The 21,584-nt window shown below is 34.7% G+C and overlaps 3 protein-coding genes and 1 non-coding gene across 4 annotated transcripts; 3 read left to right on the forward strand and 1 right to left on the reverse strand.

Annotated features, from left to right (window-relative positions):
* Window positions 1-598: 598 nt before the first annotated feature.
* On the reverse strand, window positions 599-2,613 carry LOC125826019 (stem-specific protein TSJT1-like). Its single transcript, XM_049505315.1, has 4 exons — window positions 2,333-2,613; window positions 1,776-2,016; window positions 1,511-1,631; window positions 599-1,034 (listed from the first exon to the last, which is right to left on the reverse strand). The coding sequence occupies exons 1-4, from the start codon at window positions 2,542-2,544 to the stop codon at window positions 847-849; spliced, it is 762 nt and encodes a 253-aa protein (XP_049361272.1). The 5' UTR covers window positions 2,545-2,613; the 3' UTR covers window positions 599-846.
* A 3,922-nt stretch (window positions 2,614-6,535) lies between these two features.
* On the forward strand, window positions 6,536-18,344 carry LOC125825900 (uncharacterized). The gene is made up of 14 exons (XM_049505196.1): window positions 6,536-6,658; window positions 7,076-7,603; window positions 7,704-8,744; window positions 9,000-9,324; window positions 9,577-9,835; window positions 9,916-10,132; window positions 10,591-10,949; window positions 11,055-11,564; window positions 12,089-13,274; window positions 13,574-13,912; window positions 14,017-14,254; window positions 14,621-17,292; window positions 17,432-17,577; window positions 18,059-18,344. The coding sequence occupies exons 1-14, from the start codon at window positions 6,536-6,538 to the stop codon at window positions 18,342-18,344; spliced, it is 8,229 nt and encodes a 2,742-aa protein (XP_049361153.1).
* An 864-nt stretch (window positions 18,345-19,208) lies between these two features.
* On the forward strand, window positions 19,209-19,280 carry TRNAQ-UUG (transfer RNA glutamine (anticodon UUG)). Its single transcript has one exon. It is a non-coding gene; the product is annotated as a tRNA-Gln (tRNA).
* A 360-nt stretch (window positions 19,281-19,640) lies between these two features.
* LOC125825984 (CBS domain-containing protein CBSX5-like) lies at window positions 19,641-21,300 on the forward strand. The gene is made up of 2 exons (XM_049505278.1): window positions 19,641-20,141; window positions 20,325-21,300. Exons 1-2 carry the CDS (start codon window positions 19,789-19,791, stop codon window positions 21,169-21,171), a joined length of 1,200 nt encoding a protein of 399 aa, XP_049361235.1. The 5' UTR covers window positions 19,641-19,788; the 3' UTR covers window positions 21,172-21,300.
* Window positions 21,301-21,584: the final 284 nt, after the last annotated feature.

Genomic DNA, 21,584 nt, shown 5'->3' on the forward strand with positions numbered 1-21,584 from the left:
CTATCGAAATTTTCATTTTGTTAATGAAAGTACCAATTTTTCATTTTGTAATTCTTGAATTCTATCGTCACAAAAAAATTATTTTATTGGTGAAAAGTGTCAATTTAACTTGTTTTCAAATGAATATTTTCTTAAATTTCCTTATTTACAATTAATTTCTTTTTAAACGAATATGTTTTTTTTTAGAAAAATAAAACGACTTGCAGAAGACATTGCTAAAAAAAATTCATTAAAAAAATAGAACGACTTGCAGAAGACATTGAGATAAAGATTCTCATGCTACCTTTTAATTGTTCAAGATCCTTTCACACATTATGTTAGCTAAGCTTTTTACTAATGTTTAAAACTTATAATCATAAGAGAAAAATATATGACATAAAATCACATATTTTATCTTTTAAATGAGTTAGATCATTAATTTATTCTCTTTAGCAATAAAATTGATGTCAAATCTAAAATTATGTATAGACATGACTTATAAAAGATTATGATATAAAAATATAAACTTATACCTTATAAAGGAGTTATTAATTACTAATGACAAAAACTATAAACAACACAAAATAGAAATAGAAGTGCAAATAAGCCCATATTAGAATGCCAAGTATTTGCACATTAGTTTTTCCTACTCAAAACATACTAAATAAAAGAAGAAAGAAAAACAAAAAAAAAACTTCCCATCTAGGAAACCTCATTATCAATTTACAAAGTTGAGGTCCTTGAAGAAGATTGAAAGTAACTAAAATACAATTTGAATATAAAACATAAGCAATTATTAAATAAGCTCTTTTTTTTATTCATCGGATTCAGATAAAGACCAAAGATCTCAAACGACCAAAATTATGTCTATTGGCCCCAAGTTGCCCAATTTGCTGCACTTCCAACTCTTGGCATGCTATTCACTTTTGAGTAAACATCAACTTTGAAATAAGCTCCACACATTGAACCTTCACTATCAACTCTTGGCATTGCTTTCATCTTGTAACTTGGATGTTCATAACTCTTCAATCCTGTTTCACTATGGTACATGCACCCTAAAAAAACACATCAATCATAATCGAAATTAGAGGCGAATCTACGTGTAATTTATGAGTTTATGAGGATTCAACAACTTTGTGTAAACCATGAATATATGTTAAGATAACGTATTTCTCATTCTATATAAACTCGATATCGTTGTTGAAACATACGAATTTCAAATCTTGAATCTGCCCTAACACCTAACAACTATGAGTGCTAATAATGCAATGTAATTGTTTTTCTTTCTTTTTGAAGTCCCATAAAATATGGACATGTGCCCCTTTACTTTCCTAATCGACTTAAATATCAGGCTTTGTTCATATCTGAATTCAAACATATAACAAGTGTTTAATTCACTCATCACATGTTTGTATCCACACATGACCAAAGCCTTTGTGCGATTTAATTGTTATATTGATGCACTAAACTTCTACTAGGCATGGAATTCGAAAATAAAATAGGCAAGGACTTTCAAGTTTGATATACATACCAGTTGGGAATGGAGCAAATGATTTGATACAACTTGCTTTAATGTGATCCACATTATCAGATATCATCACAGATCCATCAAATGCTATGCCCCAAAAGAGCTTAACTTTTTCATCATCACCCTATACATAACATTCATTAATTAGTAACAAAAATAAATATACTATTCGAACTCTCCAGAAATGTTGTCAGACTCGTTAAAAATGCACCTATGATATTTTTGAATAGTTGACGATGTGTATAACTTAAACGATACGTATACTTACAAGGGCAACAAAGACTGTATCAGCCTTGTGATCATAGATGACAAATCCAAAGCTACCTTCAAGTTCCTTGAGGACTTGATGGGCCGGGTATGGGCCTCTATCACGGAGGGTCCGATAGGCCTCACTCACAAGCATGGCCTCATTTGCACACTTTGAAAGCCCATAATGCTTGTTTAAAGCACACAAGTTGCTTAAACTTCCCAAGAAAATGCAATATATGTCATTCACACCACAAAACAACCTACAAAAAAAGAAGATCAATAATTTTGCATCATATAAAAAAAACCATATACATCATTGGTAAAAAAAAATATATCCGGTATACAAGTGAAATGATACATTAAATAATTAAATATTTATATTTAAGATACTCTTAAAACAAGAGACTATTGTAGCCCAATGATTTCAGATATTTCGAATGAACAAATGATTGCATTTTCAAATCTTACTAATAGTATCTTTTTTCCCCATTTTACCCTCGTAAAATTCCTAGCTCCATCATTATTAACATTTTATTATCCCAATTTAGAAGAAAAGAAAGAAGGATAGATTAATACCTTGGCAAAGTGTTGTATGAAGTTGAAGGATTAGAATATGCCAAAAAAGCCTTATTCATAAATCCAATAGAAAATCCATTATTTGGATTTGCAGATAAAAAATTCTTCATAGTTTCTTCAGGTGTTGCAGCTTTAATTGATGCTTGTAATGAAGCTGGACTTTGCAACTCCTTTGGTGGATCAACAACACCATTTTTGAATATTGCCAACATTTTTTTTCTTCTTAATTAATGAAAAATAACAAATTTGAGTCAATTTGAGAGAATGGATAATGAAATGTTTGGTGATTTGTTAGACTATTTATAGAAAAAAAAATAAGAAAAAATAGATAAGATTTAGATAAGAAGAGACAAAGGTGTCAGAGTTATCCATTAAGAATCTTTAAATTAAGGGTAAGTTTTATAATTTTAAAAAAATGTTACATGTGGACCATTGATTTTTTTATTTTTTTTGGAAGGGTGATAAAAAAGTAGATTTTATTGCCAAATAATTCTTGAATTTAGGAGACCTATAATTTGTGAATGGTTATTATTTGGGAGCAAAAATTTGAGGGGTCGAGGATCTATCGAAAATAATTTAAGGAATATATTGTTAGGCGAAAAATGAGGAAATTTGTTTAATATTTTTTTTGGTAGAAAAGTGAAGAAAAAATTGAGTATGTGGCAAATACGTGGTATTGATCATCATTAATTAGTTAAGACTTTATCTATAGACACAAATATTTGAATTGAGTTTGATACACCAACATGTGGTTGGTGAAATGATTAGGATATTTTTATATTTTAATTAAAGATTTCATACTCAAATCTTTAAAAATAAATTTCTAAAAATAAGATAAATAAAGCGTGGATATAGATTTAGTTGAATCTCAATATAAACATTAAAATCGAGTAAGAAATCAAATTCATTTAAGTACCAATACCAACACTACTCTCAAAATGAGTTTCCGTGATTGGTGAATTCAAATTTAATCAAACCTTAAGGCAATACTGAATATTGAGTAAGAAACCAAAATGACTTAGAAATGAATCTTATAATGCACAATTTTAAATAAAATCGAATATCAAATATTAACACTTTCCATAAAAAAATAAAATTAAAATGTACGAATTCAAATATAATAAAATGTCAATTCGAGAAATCGAGAGAAATAAAAAAAATATGACTTGAGTTTGACACGAATCCTAGTCAGCGAATCATTTTTTTTTTATTGGATAAGATTTTGCTACATGAATGCATTTTTCTTTAGTTGGGGGCCCTTTTAATTGTTATTTTAGATTTAAAAAAATTATCTCAAAATAGTTATCATTTAAAATTCAGAAACAAAATATATAATTATTTTTAGTTACTCCTTCCGTCTACTTTTAATTGTTATGTTGCATTTTCGAAAGTTAATTTAATTAATTTTTTAAGTGAAATTAGATTACATTAATTCAATATTTTAAACAAAAAAAATTAGATATTAAAAAACTATACACAAGTACTATAAATTGCAAAAAAAAATTTACATATCAATATGATGGAAAAATATTAGTCAAAGTATTTATTATTTGACTTTAAAAAAGAAAATCATGACAATTAAATGTGGACGAAGGTAGTATATTATTAATATAAAAGAAATAATTTTTGTTTAATATTGTTCATTCTAAACAGTAATTTAATAAAGAAAAATATTCAAAATATGTCACTAAATTTTGAGAAATACTTATATATGTTATTCATTAGTTTGACTCATATATGTCATTTCTATTTGAGAAAGATTTATACACATCAGTTGTCACTATTTGTTAATTAAAATTAGTCCTGATTTTGCAAAATCATTTTTTACATGTGGTAAATTATATCCGGCCACGTTATTAATCAAACTATTTTTTTAAAAGGAAAACGACTCAAATATGTAAATCGAACTTTGAGAAAATACTCATTTATGTCATTCGCTAAAAGTTTGATTCATCATTCATCTATATCATTTCAGTTAACAATAACGACATAGATGAACTTTTTCTAAAATGAAAATGACATAAATGAGTTAAACTTATCAAATAGCATAAACATGCCTTTTCTCAAACTTCAATAACATAATTGAACCTTTTCCTATAATAAATAAAAATAACTTAATAAATTACTATATCTTATACTTTGTGCTTGATCAATATTTTAAAAGTGGTTTTGAGGGAAAAAAAAAACTTTTTTTATTGTTTTTACTTTTTACTATGGCTTGAAAGCACTTATTTTTTCTCTAAAAACGCATAACCTATTCAACTTATTTCTATACAAAATCTTTTTCATTTTATATTGATTTAATTAATTCATTCATTTATCCAATTAATTACCAAATTGCAAATATTTTCGAAACACCTTTAAACAGATGAGCAAATTATCAATTCTGAAAGACACATCTATTTTAGTAGCATACGTAGTAGCGCGGTTCAAAATCGAATTGAAATCGATAATCAGAACTGAAAAAATGTTATCGGTTTATCCGTAATGGGTTATTGATTTAGCGGTTTTGATAACAGTTTTGATTTTTTTGTTATCGGGTTATCGGTTCTTAACGGTTTTAGGTTTTTTTCTTAACGAGTTAACCGATAACCCGATAGTAAATTAAATAATTATATACATTCCATTTTGTAAACAAAGTCCTTGACTTAGAGTTTGGTTTCCTACTTTTATTTCTGGTTGTCCCAAACTCTTGGTTATTCTACAATTTAAAAGTGTTTGTTTTTGAGAAAGATGTAACTTGTGAACTCATGTGCATGATTCATTTGGTTTGTCACCTTGTTTTAAAGTGATTTTCAATATTTTTTGTGTCAAATCTTAACGGTTAAACCGATAACGATCAATAACGGATAAATCAATAACCGATAAGTCAATATCTTAATGATTCTATAACGGTTTAACATCTCTACAAACCGATAACCAATAAGTCAAACCAATAAACTTCAAAATCGAACCAAATGGACCGATACGCAGCCCTAATACGTAGTATTAAGAAAAATCATGAATTTTTAGGTTTAAATTTTATATTAAAAAAATGTAAAAACTAGGTGATTTTTATTTATTTACTAAGCCCTGATTGACAAATTACCAGGTAGTTGCACAAATGGAGGAAGGCACAAGTGGATTCAAATATTTTCGTCATAAAAAGATAAATTGTATAGTATTCGTGAATAACATTAACATATTCTGTAAAATTTTGACGTTTGAAAGGATAAAATATACACAAACTTTACTGTCCACTTAGAACTTTACATATCCCTTAAGAAATAGTGATAAATATGAGTATTTTACACAATTCTCAAATTATGTATAATATTAGCTTATAGATATATAGATTTAGGGAATAAATAATTAATATAAACAGTAAAACATGAAAAGATATTTTTTTTCTTCTTAATATGTGAAAAGTAACAAATAAAAATAAACATATATTTATTGTATATTGGACAAATAAAAATAAATGATAAGAATATGAAAAGGACATGCTAAAAGTGAACATAATATTTAATAAAAATCAACATATATTAATTGAATAACTAAAACACAAATAAATTATAGTCTTAATTATTATTTTAAAAAAAAAAAACTAAATGGGGAAAATGAGTAGACCATGAGGAAAATGAAAAGACCACCCTTTCGTTTTCCAAGAACAACTTGTTAATTTCTTCATTTCCTTTTTATTGTACAAAAAATTTCTGCAATATATAGTTCTTAATTTGTGTGTTGCTACATATTTTTTTGCCTTTTAAAAAATATGTTTTGGCTATGCAGCTACTAATACTTGCATTACGGTAGATCGTATACATTACAGGTGCGACCTTCTTTTCTGATCTTGCTAAATGCTTTGTGCACTGAACTGTATTAATTATGCATTTGAATGAATTTTTTTGATTAATTTCTAAAGATAAGTTTTCAAAACATGAAAATGAGTTCTTCAATTTCAAATACTATTTTCTTTTCATGTATCATTCAATATATGTCTAAAGTCTTGCTATATATAAGTTGGTAAAGTGAATTCTTGGGATTAAGGTGTTTTTCTTGTTGTATTAGTGAATTTCTTAATACAAATATTGATTTAATCGAAAGTTACTAGTTCACGTGAACTTGTACATAGTTATACTGTAGCTCCGCTCCTTGTATATAGAAATTTGTATGCAACATTTTTTATTGTAGTATTCATTTTTTTGAATAATTTTTTTAGGTATGGGAGGAGGTTCTCCTATGGAGAAAATGAAGATTTCAAGGCCTAAAGATATTGATTTCATTGATTTGGTTCTCAAATGGTCTATCAAAGATATTTTTGATGAAACTTTGTATCAATTTCAGGTAATTTCATTGAGTTTAAGTTATATACACGGTCAGTTTATACAATTTTTTTAACTCTTTATAGGCTGTTCAAAAGAAATCTACATGTAATCCTTTTAAAAAGAGAAACTGACATAAATAGTCGCCCACCAAAATAATAGCCTGTAAATGTATATCTTTTGTATATTAATATATGATATACATAATATATAGTGTAAATATGATTAGCAAATGAAATTATTTTTGATCGACTAACCAAATGTGTAGCTTGTTCTGAGAAACTAGGATTTAGAATCATGAAAATAAGTCAGTTTACCGGCTACAATAGTTACGTATACACTTGACATAATAGTATATATGAGAAGTATACAAAAGAGTGTGTTTGTTTTATTTTCATTTTGTTACTATATGATTTTAATGTAATTTCATAATGTGTAGGTGGAGAAGATTCCTGAGTCATTTGAATCAGTAGATCATTACTTGAGTTCTTTCGTCTTCCCTTTACTCGAAGAAACACGAGCATATATTGCTGTTTCCTTGAAAGACATAGTCAAAGCACCATTTGCTGAATTAATATCCTTTGAAGTAGTACTAGAGCCTAATGGATCATTGGTTTTTGATGTTGAGGTTAATTATTGGAGGAACCATTGTTGTGATGGTCGTGTTCCTTATAGGACATCACCGGGAGATATTGTTGTTATTTCGAATGTTAAACTTGAAGATGCTAGTGACCTGCAGAGATCGGGATATTGGACATTTGCATATGTTACTGATGTCAATGAGAACGATGCATTGGTTAATTTTAAAGTCAGAGTTCCTCCGGGTAGCGGAAATGTTAAGGGTATGCGAGGATCATGCCATGTAGTGTTTTTAGTAAATGTAATGTCGAATAAGAGAGTATGGAACATGTTGCGTGTGAGAGAGAATTTGAATATGATTGAGAAAGTCCTTTGCCCCGTGCAAGAGGTAAGTAATCTTGTTGATTTTTACTCTCTTTTAGTAGGCATTTGGAAATGAATTTGGTGTTAAATGATGTAAACATTTGTTGATATTTGTCCCCTTGCACAAACAGATCGAACAGAAATGTGACGTTTGTTCAGAATATGATGCACCGGTTGGAGAAGTTATGCCTAACCTGTTGTCCAAGTTGAATGATTCCCAGGCTAATGCAATCTTTACCTCTCTAGCCGCCGTGAGATGCTACCACAAGGCTTCTGTTGAACTTATTTGTGGTCCACCTGGTACTGGAAAGACTAGGACACTAAGTGTAATGCTTGTTGAGCTGCTGCATATGAAGTGTAATACTGTTACTTGTGCCCCAACGGACGTAACAACAGCCCGAGTTGCTTCCCATTTGGTTAAACTGGTCCGAGAGTCGTCTAAGAATGAATATGATGGCTTTTGTCCTTTGGGTGATATTCTCTTGTTTGGGAATAAGAACTGTGAGGATGGTGAAGATATTGCGGAGATTTCCCTCGATTATCGTGTTGACAGGCTGGAGGAGTGCCTTGCGCCAACGAATGGTTTGAATGCCTGTTTAAGTTCTATGATTAGTTTTCTGGAGGAACTCTGTGAGCAAGAGAAAGCTCCAAAGGTAAATGTGAAGATCAGCTCATCGGTAGATTTAGCTCGATCTCAGTTTACTTCGACAGCTTCATCTCTCCGAAGGTACATGCTTATGATCTGTACACATGTACCTATAGAGTTCCTTCGAAAAGAAAATGTTGATAGAATAGTGCTCGCTCTCTCCCAGCTTGATTCTACCGAGAGGATGCTCTTTTCTTGTCAGCAACCATTTGGAGTGTCTTTAATTATCCAGTCCCTGAAAGATCTTCAGCAATCTCTCTGGACACTGCATTTTCCTAGCGCGACGAGTAAGGATCTGATAATGGAGTTCTGTATCCAAATGGCTTCCTCGATTTTCTGCACTGCTTCTACTTCATATACGCTACATTCTGTGGAATCAAAGCCGTTTGACTTATTGGTTGTAGATGACGCCGATCAGTTGAAGGAGTGCGAAGCAGTCATACCCCTTCAACTTCGAGGTTTAAGGCATGTTGTTCTCGCTGGAGATGAATTCAAGCTGACAGCGGTAGTTAAGAGTAGAGTACGTATCCCCTTTCACCTGCAATTTTGTAGAAACTTCAGCTGACATAAAGTCAAAACCTTTCTATAACAACGTCGTTTGTCTTGATACGTTTTGGTTGCTATAGCTAAATCATGTTATAGAGAACATATTACATTACATAACGTGAAAATTGGTTCCAAAGAAAACTTACCTGATATAGTGAAATTTTGTTATAGGGAGGTCTGGCTGTATTTTTATCATATATATTTATAGAAATTTATTACTCCTTACCAGATTGCTCGTGAAGCTGGTCTCGGAAGGAGCTTGTTCAAAAGACTCGGTTCGTTAGATCATGTTAAGCACTTGCTTAACATACAGTACAGGATGCATCCTTCAATAAGCCAGTTCCCAAATTCAATTTTCCATCGTAGGCAAATCATTGATGCCCCGGATGTAAAGAGTAAAGCATATGAAAAAATATATCTTACAGGACAGTCTTTTGGTCCGTACGCCTTTATAAATGTGCCATGGGGAGAAGAAGAGCTAGATAATCTTGGACATAGACGAAATTTGGTTGAGGTTGCGTTGGTCATGCAAATGGTGCAGAGCTTGTTCAAAGGTATAATCATATCAAAGAAAACTTATACATTTTTTCATAATATATTTTTCCGGACACTGATTACTTAGTTTTTCATCCTTCACTTGTTAATGTGCTGTCTTCTACTAATATTGTTAAAATTATGACGATGGACGAACATTCTTGTGTTTAAGGAAGCATTGTCTAACATCGATATATCAATTATTGAGGTTGTTTGTAGCTTCCATCAGTACATCCATTTTTTACACTCGTATACGATTCTAATTTTTGCAGCTTGGAGTACGGCCTCCAAGAAGAAACTCCGCATTGGTGTTATATCACCGTATGCTGCTCAAGTTTTGGCCATACAAGATAGACTTGGTCAGAAGTATAATAACCATGCACATTTTGAAGTTAACGTGCAGACAGTTGATGGATTTCAGGGAGGGGAAGAAGATATTGTAATAATATCTACCGTGAGATCGAATCATGCTGGATCCAGTGGCTTCCTGTCTAGTCTTCATTGGACTAATGTTGCTTTGACCAGGGCCCGGTACGGATCAATTTGATACACTGCTTCTTCACAATTTGGATCAATTCTGCTTTGTCTAAGATTTTTCATTCTTTTTTTAGACACTGTCTCTGGATATTGGGCAATGAAAAAACGTTACTGAATAGTAACTCCATCTGGGAGGAGCTAATTCTCGATGCCAAGGATCGTCAATGCTTCTTTCATGCAGATGAAGATACTAACATGAGAAAAACAATTTTAGATGCCAAGAAGGAACTTGATCAATTGGACGATTTTCTAAATGGGGATAGTGTTCTATTCAAAGACCAAAAATGGAAGGTACACACATTTCTTAGATTCTCTTGCTTTTGTTCCATAGATAAATGGACGAAATCATATTTCTGTCTTTTACACAACTTTTTCTGAGTACCGCGTTGTGTAACTTAGTCTGATTAGAGATTGGATAGACGCGGAATGGAGGAGTTGAATTATAGTAGGATTATTTATAACGAATTCATGATGCTGTGAACGGTCATGCACTCTAATCTTTGCTCTTCGAAGTGTGTTTTTCCTGTTATCTTAGTTGTTTTCTTGTATTTTGAACACTATACATCGAGGTGAGGTGTGACTATAGTTAGTACTTACTATCTGAATTCTGAAATCCGTCGAGGTTTGTTTATATTATTGGTGTAACAATAGCTCTGTAGAGGGCCTGGTTTATCTTTTTGATTTTTTCCGAAGATATGAGCTAATGAAGTAACATTGCAACTGCTTATATCTTCTATTTGGTTCTTCAGGTAGTGTTCAGTGAGAATTTTGGAAAATCATTTCGAAAGTTGGCGTCCTCGTGCTTGAGGAAGTATGTGTTAACTCTTCTGGTTAAGCTTGCAAGTGGATGGCGCCCGAAGAGGAAGAATGTGGACTTAGTTTGCAAAAACTCATCTCAGGTGGTTAAGAAATTCAAGGTGGTTGAAGGGCGATATCTCGTTTGTACTGTTGATATTCAGAAAGAGGAGTTCTTTCATACACAAGTTCTCAAGGTTTGGGATATTTTGCCTTTGGAGGAGTTTCCTGGGTTTTTGAGACGACTCGATGCAGTATGTTTAACGTACACTAAGGACTTCATCAACCTCTGTAATCAGAAGTATTTCGTGGGGTAATGTTGTTTCTTTTATCACTCCATTGTTCTAAATATTATGATAAACTTAAGTTGTCTCCTTTTAAAAATTTCTTTGATTTTAACTTTTCGTTTTCTGTTTAGGGATTTGGAAGTTCCAAAGTGTTGGGAGGTTCATCGTGAGGTTGTTCAGTATAAGAACGATGCTGAGAGAAAATTGAACCGTGAATCGGGATATGTTGAGAATTCAAGAGTGAGTGAAAGCTTCTTGTTAATGAAGTTTTACTCGTTATCATCTGGTGTTGTCACACATTTGCTCTCCGATCGCCATGGTGAAGAAATAGATGTCCCTTTTGAAGTAACTAATGAAGAGAGGGAGATAATCCTTTTCAATAAAAGTAGTTTCATACTTGGCCGCTCAGGCACGGGGAAAACTACCGTGTTAACAATGAAGCTGTTCCAAAAAGAGCAGCAACACCATAGTTCTGTTCATGGGTTAAATGTAGCGGAGGAGTCAAGATTTGGACTATACGAGGAACATGAAGATGACCATAGTATCAGAGAGACTAATAGGACTACCTTGCACCAGCTATTTGTCACTGTTAGTCCTAAACTGTGTTACGCGGTCAACAAACAAGTTTCTCAGCTGAAAAGGTGATTCATCTAATCTGCTACCGTAGAGTTGCCTGATGGAACTACTTTCTTTAACGAGTTGTTCGTCTTATCCTTGGACTAATTACTTGGTTTTATTGTTTGTTTTGTTTTGTTTCCGTGATTTATATAGAAATAAACAAATTTGTAGAAAATGGAAAATGGTGATGTAAGAGTGGGTAAAAGTCCCACATTGGTTGGGGAATGAATTGGTGGTCTCTTTATATGAACTCGGACAATCCTCCCTCATGAGCTAGCTCTTGGGGTTGAGTTAGGCCAAGGTGTCATATCTTTACAATTTATGTGTGTCTTAATTAGTTTGACTGGGCACGAAGGTTATAAAATAAGGAGGACTTTCGTCCACTTAAGTCCCTCCACCCTTTAAATCTTGCAGCTTTGGGCACGCTTTGGGCACGCAGTTTATAAAATAATGAAGACTTTAGTCCCTCCATCCTGTAAATCTTGCAGCTTTATATAGGGTAGCCGTAGAAGCTGTTGATCCTAATTTGTGTTCCTTAAATCTGCAGGTTTTCTCTTGGTGAAAGTTTCTGGGCTGAAAGCAGCTTTGAAGCTGATGAGTTTGATGGAATGACTCCGTTTAGGGACTTACCGAATTCTTTTATAGGCATTCCATACAAAAAATACCCTCTTGTGATCACATTCCATAAATTCTTAATGATGCTTGATGGAACAGTAGGTTCTTCGTACTTCAATAAATTTAACTTGAAGTGGAATCTTTCCAAGGACAGAAGCTTGAGGTCAGTTGCCATAGAAACATTCATAAGAGAGAAGGAGATCAGTTATGATCGTTTTTGTTGCTTGTATTGGCCTCACTTCAGACGTCAATTGACAAAGAATCTTGATCCTTCAAGGGTCTTTACAGAAATAATGTCTCATATAAAAGGTGGGCTACATGCTGGCGATTTTCATGATGGGAAGCTTAGTAGAGATGCTTATGTTTTAATGTCTAAAAACCGTGTCTCCAATTTAAGTGTGGAGAATAGAGAGGGAATATATGATATTTTCCAAGCTTACGAAAAGATGAAGATGAAGCGTGGTGAATTTGATATATCTGATTTAGTTAATGATATTCATCTTCGACTAAAACGTGATCATTTGGATGGTGACAAAATGGACTTTGTATATATTGATGAAGTTCAAGACCTGACAATGAGGCAACTTTCTCTTTTCAAATATATTTGCAGAAATGTGGATGAAGGGTTTGTTTTCTCGGGGGATACGGCCCAGACTATTGCAAGGGGTGTTGATTTTCGATTTGAGGACATAAGAAGTTTATTCTACACTGAGTTTCTCATGGACTCGAAGAGTGATGTCAGAAGAAAAGATAAAGGACAACTATCATGTGTTTTTCAGTTGCTTCAGAACTTCCGTACACATACCGGTGTACTCAAAATCGCTCAGAGTGTGATTAATCTACTCAGTCATTTTTTCCCTCAATCCGTAGATGTGTTAAAATCTGAGACAAGTCTTATAGGTGGTGCATCTCCGGTCTTACTCACGACCGGAAATGATGAAAATGCCATTATAACTCTTTTCGGGAACAAGGGGAATAACAGTGGCAAAATAGTAGGCTTTGGTGCGGAACAAGTAATATTAGTACGTGATGAATCTGCGAAGCAAGAAGTCTATGGTTTAGTTGGGCAGAAAGCTCTTATTCTGACCATAGTTGAATGCAAAGGGCTCGAATTTGAGGCAAGTCTTCTGGTTGCTTATTGTGCTTAAGATATCAGTCATCTAATTCATTTTTGTTACTTTAATTTGAGTTAGAAGTTCTTCGTGTCTTAACTCGAGGGTTTAACAACAAAGAATTGTTCTAATCTCTAAAAATCAGGATGTGGAATATGTCTAAATAAAGATATGCCTACTCGTAAGAAGATACCTCGCAAAACGAGCTAATATCTCCTCCGATTCATATTTGAGTAGGTAGAATCAACTGTTTTGCTATATAATTTACTGAATTCTACTGATGAGACTTTGTTGATCATTTGTAGGATGTACTCCTGTACAATTTTTTTAGCTCATCGCCACTCGGAAATCAATGGAGAGTTGTATATGCGCATATGAAAGAACATAACTTAGCCGATTTGTCCTTCCCAAGTTTCTGTGATGCAAAACATAATATCTTGTGTTCTGAACTGAAGCAACTTTATGTTGCTATTACTCGAACACGGCAAAGATTATGGATATGTGAAAGTCTAGATGAGTTTTCCAGGCCTATGTTTGACTACTGGAAAATGTCGTCTCTTATGGAAGTAAAGAATGTACATTCAGTCACAGATACTATGCAAACTTTCAGCACTCCGGAGGAGTGGAAATCGAGAGGAATGAAGGTCAACTCAGTCTTCCTCATTCCGTTGCTACTCTCTCGTGCATTTTTCATTGCATGGTCTCAACTTCTTTCTGTCCTCCTAAAGTGTTTGATGTTTAAATGCAGCTGTTTTGGGAGAAAAATTATAAGATGGCACTTATGTGTTTCAAGCAAGCGGGTGAAACAGATTGGGAGAAAAGAGCAAAGGCCGCTTATATCATGGAAACTGCTGAACAAATTCGTTATTCTGATCCCGAAAGGGCTCACATCAATCTTCTGGAGGCTGCAGAGATATTTCTTTCTATTGGCAGATTTAAGTCTGCAGCAGAGTGTTTTTATGACTTAAAAGATTATAAACAAGCAGGTATGAAGTTGGTGATCTTACGAAATTGCTCTTTTTTCTTTTTCTCTTCCTTCTCTGCTGCTTCGCATTTCCGTTTCTAGAGTTTTAAGTATCCACTTTTGAGCTTTAGTAAACATACATCATAAAATCATAAGCTTGAAGGTATAGAAGCAAATTGATTGACAGAGGCGGAGCCATCATTTCAACTTTATTAGTTTTGTATTTTTGAATGATGTGTTCAAGTGTTAATAATGTTCTAAACTTAAGTATTTGATATATACATATGTAGTGCATTTCCTTTGCGACTTCTTCACTTAAACATGAGAAAATTTCATATCCGATCATGTTTTTCGGTTTATATGTTTAACTTGTAAAACTTACATGCAGGAAGTATTTATTTGGACAAGTGTGGTGAACTGATAAAGGCTGCTGAATGTTTTACGCTGGCCGGTCGCTATAAGAAGGCAGCAGAAATTTATGCAAAAGGAAATTATTTCACAGAGTGTCTGTCAGTTTGTACCAAAGGAAAATGTTATGACTTAGGTCTGAAATATATCGATTTCTGGAAGCAACACGCTTGTCAGCGCGGTAATGTTGGGAAAAGTGCTGATGAAATTGATGAAATCAGGATGGAGTTCTTGGAGAGTTGTGCATCTAACTCTTTTGTGCATAAGGACAGAAAATCTATGATGAAATTTGTCAGAATTTTCCCATCAATGGACTTGAAGCGCAAGTTCTTGATGTCTCGAAAGTGCCTCGATGAGTTGCTTCTTTTAGAAGAAGAATCAGGAAACATTGCTGAAGCTATTGAAATCACACGTTTGATTGGAAATGTACTTTGTGAAGCTGATCTTCTTGGGAAGAGAGGGGATTTTGATAAGGCATGCTCACTTGTCCTCTTGTATGTTCTGTCTCACTCATTATGGATGGTTGGAAGTAAAGGTTGGCCTTTGAAATCGTTCGTGCAAAAGGAGGAACTTTTAGAGAAGGCGATGATATTCGCGAGGCAGGGGTCAAATTTTGAAACCGTGTGCATTGAGATTAAGGTTTTATCGAATGAGTCGGTTGATTGGTCAGTCTTGAAGCATAATTTCATTGCCTCTAAGAAATGTAAAAGTTTCCTAGGTGAAATTTTGTGTTGTAGAAAGATATTGGATTTTCATTTTCAGTATGACGTAACGAAGTATGTTTGGGATGATAAGTTATCGGGTAATCTAAATGGTTCAGAAGAACTGATTCCGAGCAGCCCAGTTAGTGTTGGGACACTGTTTCACTTTTGGAATTCGTGGAAGAATAATGTTGTTAATGTTCTTGATTCTCTTGAGTGCCTCGGAGATGTTGATTTTGGTGAATTCAAAGGAGTTGGTGAATTCTGTCTAAAATACTTTGGTGTAAGGCAGCAGTTGAATGGTCTCAACGTTACGTATGTTCTGCTGCATCCAGCAGCCGAATGGGTGAAAAATATTCAGAGCTCTGTTGTAAGACGGAACAAACAAATGGTATTTGTTGATGCTCGGCATTTTATCTCTGCTGTTCGTACTCATTGGCGTACAGCATTACTTGTAGTTGGTCTGAAGGTTCTCGAAACTCTTGCATCCCTCTATGAGTTGGCTGTAAAGTCGTTGCCTTTATTTTGGCAAAGTGTGTGCCTGCTAAATGTGTACGAGATTGTAAAGTTTTTAAGTGAGTCCAAGCACCATGTCTTGAACAGTTTTGCGTTGAGAATACAGAATGTTTTGACACTAGTGTCGACAAAATACTTTGAGAAGATATTCCCCCTCGATTCTCGACAGTCAATGGTGGGACGTATGATTTCTCTAAGGAGAACAAGACTTTCTTGTGACTTACTTCAAGAATGTATTGTCCAGGATATTGGCACTAGTGGTACTCTTAGCTATGGACAGATTGGAAGGATGGTGATCATATGCCTTGCTTCGGGAAAACTTCCCGCGGAGCTGTACGAGGAAATTGTTGGAAGAATCCCATCAGATGTTCCTTGGAAGTCATTCATCGAAATTCTCTATTGCACGAAACAGAGAGAATGTTGGGAAGATTTTGATCAGTCAGGCGATTCTGTTAGAGACCAATCGTTGAAATTTCAAGAAGTTCTATTGAGCAACATTAATCTTGAATGTTATGAGTTATTGCAGAAATTTTGTGAAGCTTTGCAGGATACATTTAGCGCGAATTGGAAAAGAAGAGACGAGAATTGGACAAAAATTGACGACTGTTTCTCCCCTGGTTACTTCTTGTATCTTCTCGAGCATTTCCTGATTTTGGTATCTCAGTATCGTGGAATGTTCTTCGCGTTTAAATCTTCATTTGTTGAATGGCTGATATCTGGGCAGCTTGATTCCCGACTAACTTCTAGGAATGCTGTTAAGACACCGGTTTTAGAAGAATTATATGATTCCATTCTTGTGATGGTACAAGAACTCATTTTTGACAAAGCTAGCACAGTTGAGTGGATTGCTCGATCAAAAATCAATGTTGACATGTACTATAAGCAAATGGTCTTGAGATTGGTGTTTATTCTGTGCTTACTGTGTCTGAACTGTGAGATATACTATGATGTTCTTTTCAAAGTGCTCAGTATCGACTATGTTAGGAACCAGGTTCCGGAGGAACTTTATGTCATTCTTCAACGAGGAACGGAGAATAATTGTGTTCATATCAATGATTTTGTTGAAGCTTTTCAAAAAGGAGGAGATCCTCTTTTGGTTATCAACCTTGGTGAGATTGTTCCGGGAGTTGAGTATTCCAACGTCGTCTCTGTGCAGCTGCGAGCAGATTGCAGCAAAGAAGATATCTTGAGTTTGTTGATTCCAGCTGAAACAGGCAATTCAATAGATAAAACTATCACCGTTCCAGAAGTCATGTCATGCGCGAATTTTTCCTCATATTGTGGTGATCAACCAAAGATTTCGACCATTACTCCTGTGTCAGATCATTACGTGCAACTGAATTGGGCCGTGTTTCAGGAAGTATCAGACGTCTTGAAGTCTAGTGGCAGCGATGACAGTGCAACTTCTGCAAGTGTCTCAACTGTTAATTTGAAGGTTTAAACTAATCCTAATTCTCTTAGTGTTATGACTTGGAATTCAGTAAAATTATGTGTTGTGCTCGGGTCGAATTGGCTGTTTTCATGTTTCTTTTTTTATATCAAGTTACTAAACTTCATGTTTTTCTTGTTTCAAGGAGGAAATTAATGATAATGTAAGCTTCTTAACCGCTGCAATCAATCTGTGCTCGGAGAAGAAACTTTATGTTGCTGAGGACATGATGGAGGAAACTCGTAATCTGCTTCAGGAGTTGATACAACTCCATTTATTGATGGATACGAGGTTCGTTGGCTCTTAGTTTCTTCACTCTTCAATTTTATGTCTTCTGGATTATATCATATTACCTTTGGTTAAGCATATCTTTTTAGATCAATAAACGTAATTCCATCACCTTCGCCAAAATTAATTTGAACGATGAGGGGCAGACGACATGGTTTCTGTCAAGTTCTACATGTAAAGGTGTACTATGGATGTTGAGATGCATAACATGTCCCCTAAGATGTAGTGTTGATCATATACTTCTCTAACCTTACAGACGAAACATTAGATTGTCATTCAACGTTTGCAATAACTTATAAAATTTTAGAATATGGTCTATTGTTTTGTCATTAAGATATTCATTGTGATCAAAACGATAAAAAAGAGCATCATTTACTAAACAGATGTCTGTTTTGGTGAATCTTTGTGTTGTTTTCTCCTTGCAATATACATAAACTTTTGTCTTTTCAATTTGTAATTTTGTTGTATTATTATGTTTATGCAGTACTCTGGAAAAGGAAAGCATTGAGCAATTGCTAAAGAGCTTGCTATCAAAAAAGACCAAGCTAGAAGTTTTCTTGAACCATTTCATTGTGCCAAAGGATATAATCATCGCGTTAGAGAACCAATGCGCGGAGAAACTTTATGTATCGTGTGATAGAGTTGCTATGATGGATCTTCTTCCGTCTGCTAGTAGTTCCGAGACTCGAGGTGGTGGTTACCAGGCTGAAAGGAAGCAGGGGAAGGGGAAGGAGAAATGTAAAAAACAAAAAGGAAGTAGGAAGAAGTAAACAAATATGCCAAGGATCTGTATGATAAGAGTGAGTATGATATGGTTTACTACTATACTTATTGTACATTTTTGTGTTGTGAATACGAGTTGTGGAAACAGTCATTAATGCTTGCATTAGGTTTGCTAACGAGGTATGCTTTGATTGAACATTTTTTGTGCCTTTTTACATAACTACAAAAGGAAAACACGAACTTTGACTGACGTTTTGTCAATTTTATGAAAAGTCCATCGAAAATATTTCCAACGGCCAAATTAATTTTAAAGTCATGTTCTGCTAGAATATGTGAACTGAATTATGGTCGACGATAATAATAGCCATGAAAAAAAGCCCAAAAAGACAAAAGAATTGCACTTCACCAAGGATTCTCTGAATTTAGAGGGGTTTTGGAAGCATTACAAAATAGATAGACATGAAAATGTTTGTTAAAAAAATTGTCAATAAGGACGACAAGAAACGTCATTTGGGTACGCAGGGTAAACTCCTGCTAGAGGTGAGCGCTAGGTAAACCCCCAGCGTGCCACTAGAAGGCATTGAGGGGGGATCGATCCCGGGTCATCCGTGTGGATAACCACCCTCCAAACCAACTGAGTCATCCAGAAGGACATGTCCTCTTTTTATTTCAGGTATATTCAGAGAAAAAAGGATAGTTCGGTATACAAAACATCTTATATTAGTAGGGTCCGAAAAAGGATATCACTTCGAAGGGTATCGTATAAACAAGCTACCTTAATGCAAGTATTAGTGACTGCTTTTATGATTGAACTCGTAAAAGCAGACTTTTTTTTTTTTTGCAGTTAGTGAGAAGTTTTTCAATTAACAATCAAAGAATATGATAAATGTTTGGAAGCAAACAGGACATCCGGTTCTATGGTGTAGTGGTTAGCACTCTGGACTTTGAATCCAGCGACCTGGGTTCGACTCCCGGTAGGACCTTTTTTGTCATTTTTTCTTTTTTTTTTGGGTGGTTTTCCACTCGGTGTCCAGAGCCTACATTGGAGCTCCAACTAAATACGGATCGCACATTGCAGAGCCCGTTCGGGGGTGGCGCTCCCAAACTCAAACCCGAGATCTTTGGTTAATGGTGAAGCACTCCCACCACCAGTACATCACGACCCATGTTGGTACCTTTTTTGTCATTTTCTCATTGTTTCCAAACCAAACTTGTTTAACCACTTGTATCCTCCCGGGCCCCACAATCTGTGTCAAAAAACTCATCCCTCTTACCGGTTATTCCGGTAATCTCCCGCCTATAAATATCTCAATTTTCCTCCATTTTCCCTCAGTCGTCATCCCCTGAGACGGCCACCGGATCTTCTCACACGGCGTTTTCCGGCAACTCAAAATTCTCCATTTTTGCCTCGCCGTCTACGCCTACGCCTATTTCTCTTTGTTTTTTGCATTTATATTATTAATATTATCTATCTCGGTGATTATCATTTGCATGGCAGTACGGTTTTTGAATCGGGATGTATCAGATTTATGCCTTGGTAAGCCGGCGTTAAGGTCAATTCCGGAGAATGCCACGGTAGCAGAGGCGTTATTGTTGTTGAAGAGATCCGGCGAGACTCATGTAAGCGTATGGAATTGCGATCATTCTTCTTCGGTTCTAGAAAAAGTTAAAGCAGATGATGATGATGGATGTCATTGCGTTGGGAAGATATCTATGGTGGATGTAATTTGCTTTCTCTCTAAACAAGAGAATTTGATTGATTCTTCCAAGGCATTTGAAGTTCCGATATCGAAGCTTTTGCCTAAAGGAGATTCAATTGTGAGGCATTTGGAGCCCAATTCAAGGTTTGTGTTGCTCTTTTATTGAATTTTGTTAGCTTAATAATACTTGCAGCAGAAATTTTTGCCCAATTGTCCTTTTCCTGGATCATTTTTCTTAGTTTTCAATGGATCTATTGCTGGTAGATTGATGTTACTGATGTTTGCTGTTATTGGTAGTCTTCTGAAATTACATTTCTGTTTGTTCAGCTTGCTCGAAGCTATAGATTACATGATTGAAGGTACCCAAAACGCAGTCATACCAATTTACAACTATGCAAGCACAGATTCAAGGAGAAAATCATCCTCTCCGAGATCTACACATCATAATGGAGTTGAATATTGTTGGCTAACACAAGAAGATGTTGCACGTTTCCTTCTCAATTCCATTGGAGTCTTCTCTCCTATGCCCACATTTTCGATTGAATCCCTCAACATCATAGATCACAACATTATGACTGTCGGCTACCACGATCCTGCAATATCTGCTTTGGATTCCATTAAACTAGCAAATATTGAACAAACCGCGTTGGCAGTAGTGGATAATGACAATAAACTAATTGGGGAAATCTCTGCTTCCACTCTTGCATACTGTGATGAAGATGTTGCAGCAGCAATCACGACTCTTTCAGCCGGTGATCTCATGGCATACATAGACTACGGTGGTCCTCCAGAGGACTTGGTTGGATTGGTGAAAATGAGGTTGCAAGAGAAAAAACTTGGCCTGATGACCAAACTGATGGAGGAAGAATTCTCAGTGTCGTCTTCATCATCTTCAGCTTGCAGTTGTTCTTCTGACGATGAATCTGGGTCGAGTAGAAATGGATCAGGACGATATTCCTCATCAAGAAGGTCAGAGGCGATCACATGTTACCCCGGGAGTTCATTGGCAGCTGTGCTAATTCAAGCACTTGCACATCGTGCTAGTTCCGTTTGGGTCATTGATGAGGATCACAATTTGGTTGGAGCTGTATCATTTAAAGGAATTTTGAAAGTTTTTCGGAGTATTGCTAATGCAAGGCTTAAACCTGAGACACAGAATTTATCAACCCAATAATAATAAGACCACTTTGTATCCATCCATATATTAGTAGATTATACTGCAGACTATATGTTATGAATTTTACATGATTGAACAAAAGACCTTTTTGATGGTGATTTATAAAAACGTTTTGATTTTTTGAAACTCGTTTTTTTGTGTTTAAATTCTATGGTTTGAGTTGAATTTTTTTCTTTCAGCCGAGGTCTATCAGGAACAACCTCTCTCTCCGTGCACTCTAACTTCTTCAAATTACAAATGCAATAAAACATGCACAAGACTCATTCATCATTTTCAAGTAATACTAAGTGAGGTGATATATAATTATAACTACATAAATTTCTACAACTTATTTAAAATAACAAGTTTTAAAAATCAATTTTTCTTTCCTTCTTAAATTTCGAAGTAAAGAAATTATCTTGGTTGGAACA

Source organism: Solanum verrucosum, unplaced genomic scaffold, assembly GCF_900185275.1.
Source record: "Solanum verrucosum unplaced genomic scaffold, falcon-dt-bn FXZP01000161.1, whole genome shotgun sequence".
Taxonomy (NCBI): domain Eukaryota; kingdom Viridiplantae; phylum Streptophyta; class Magnoliopsida; order Solanales; family Solanaceae; genus Solanum; species Solanum verrucosum.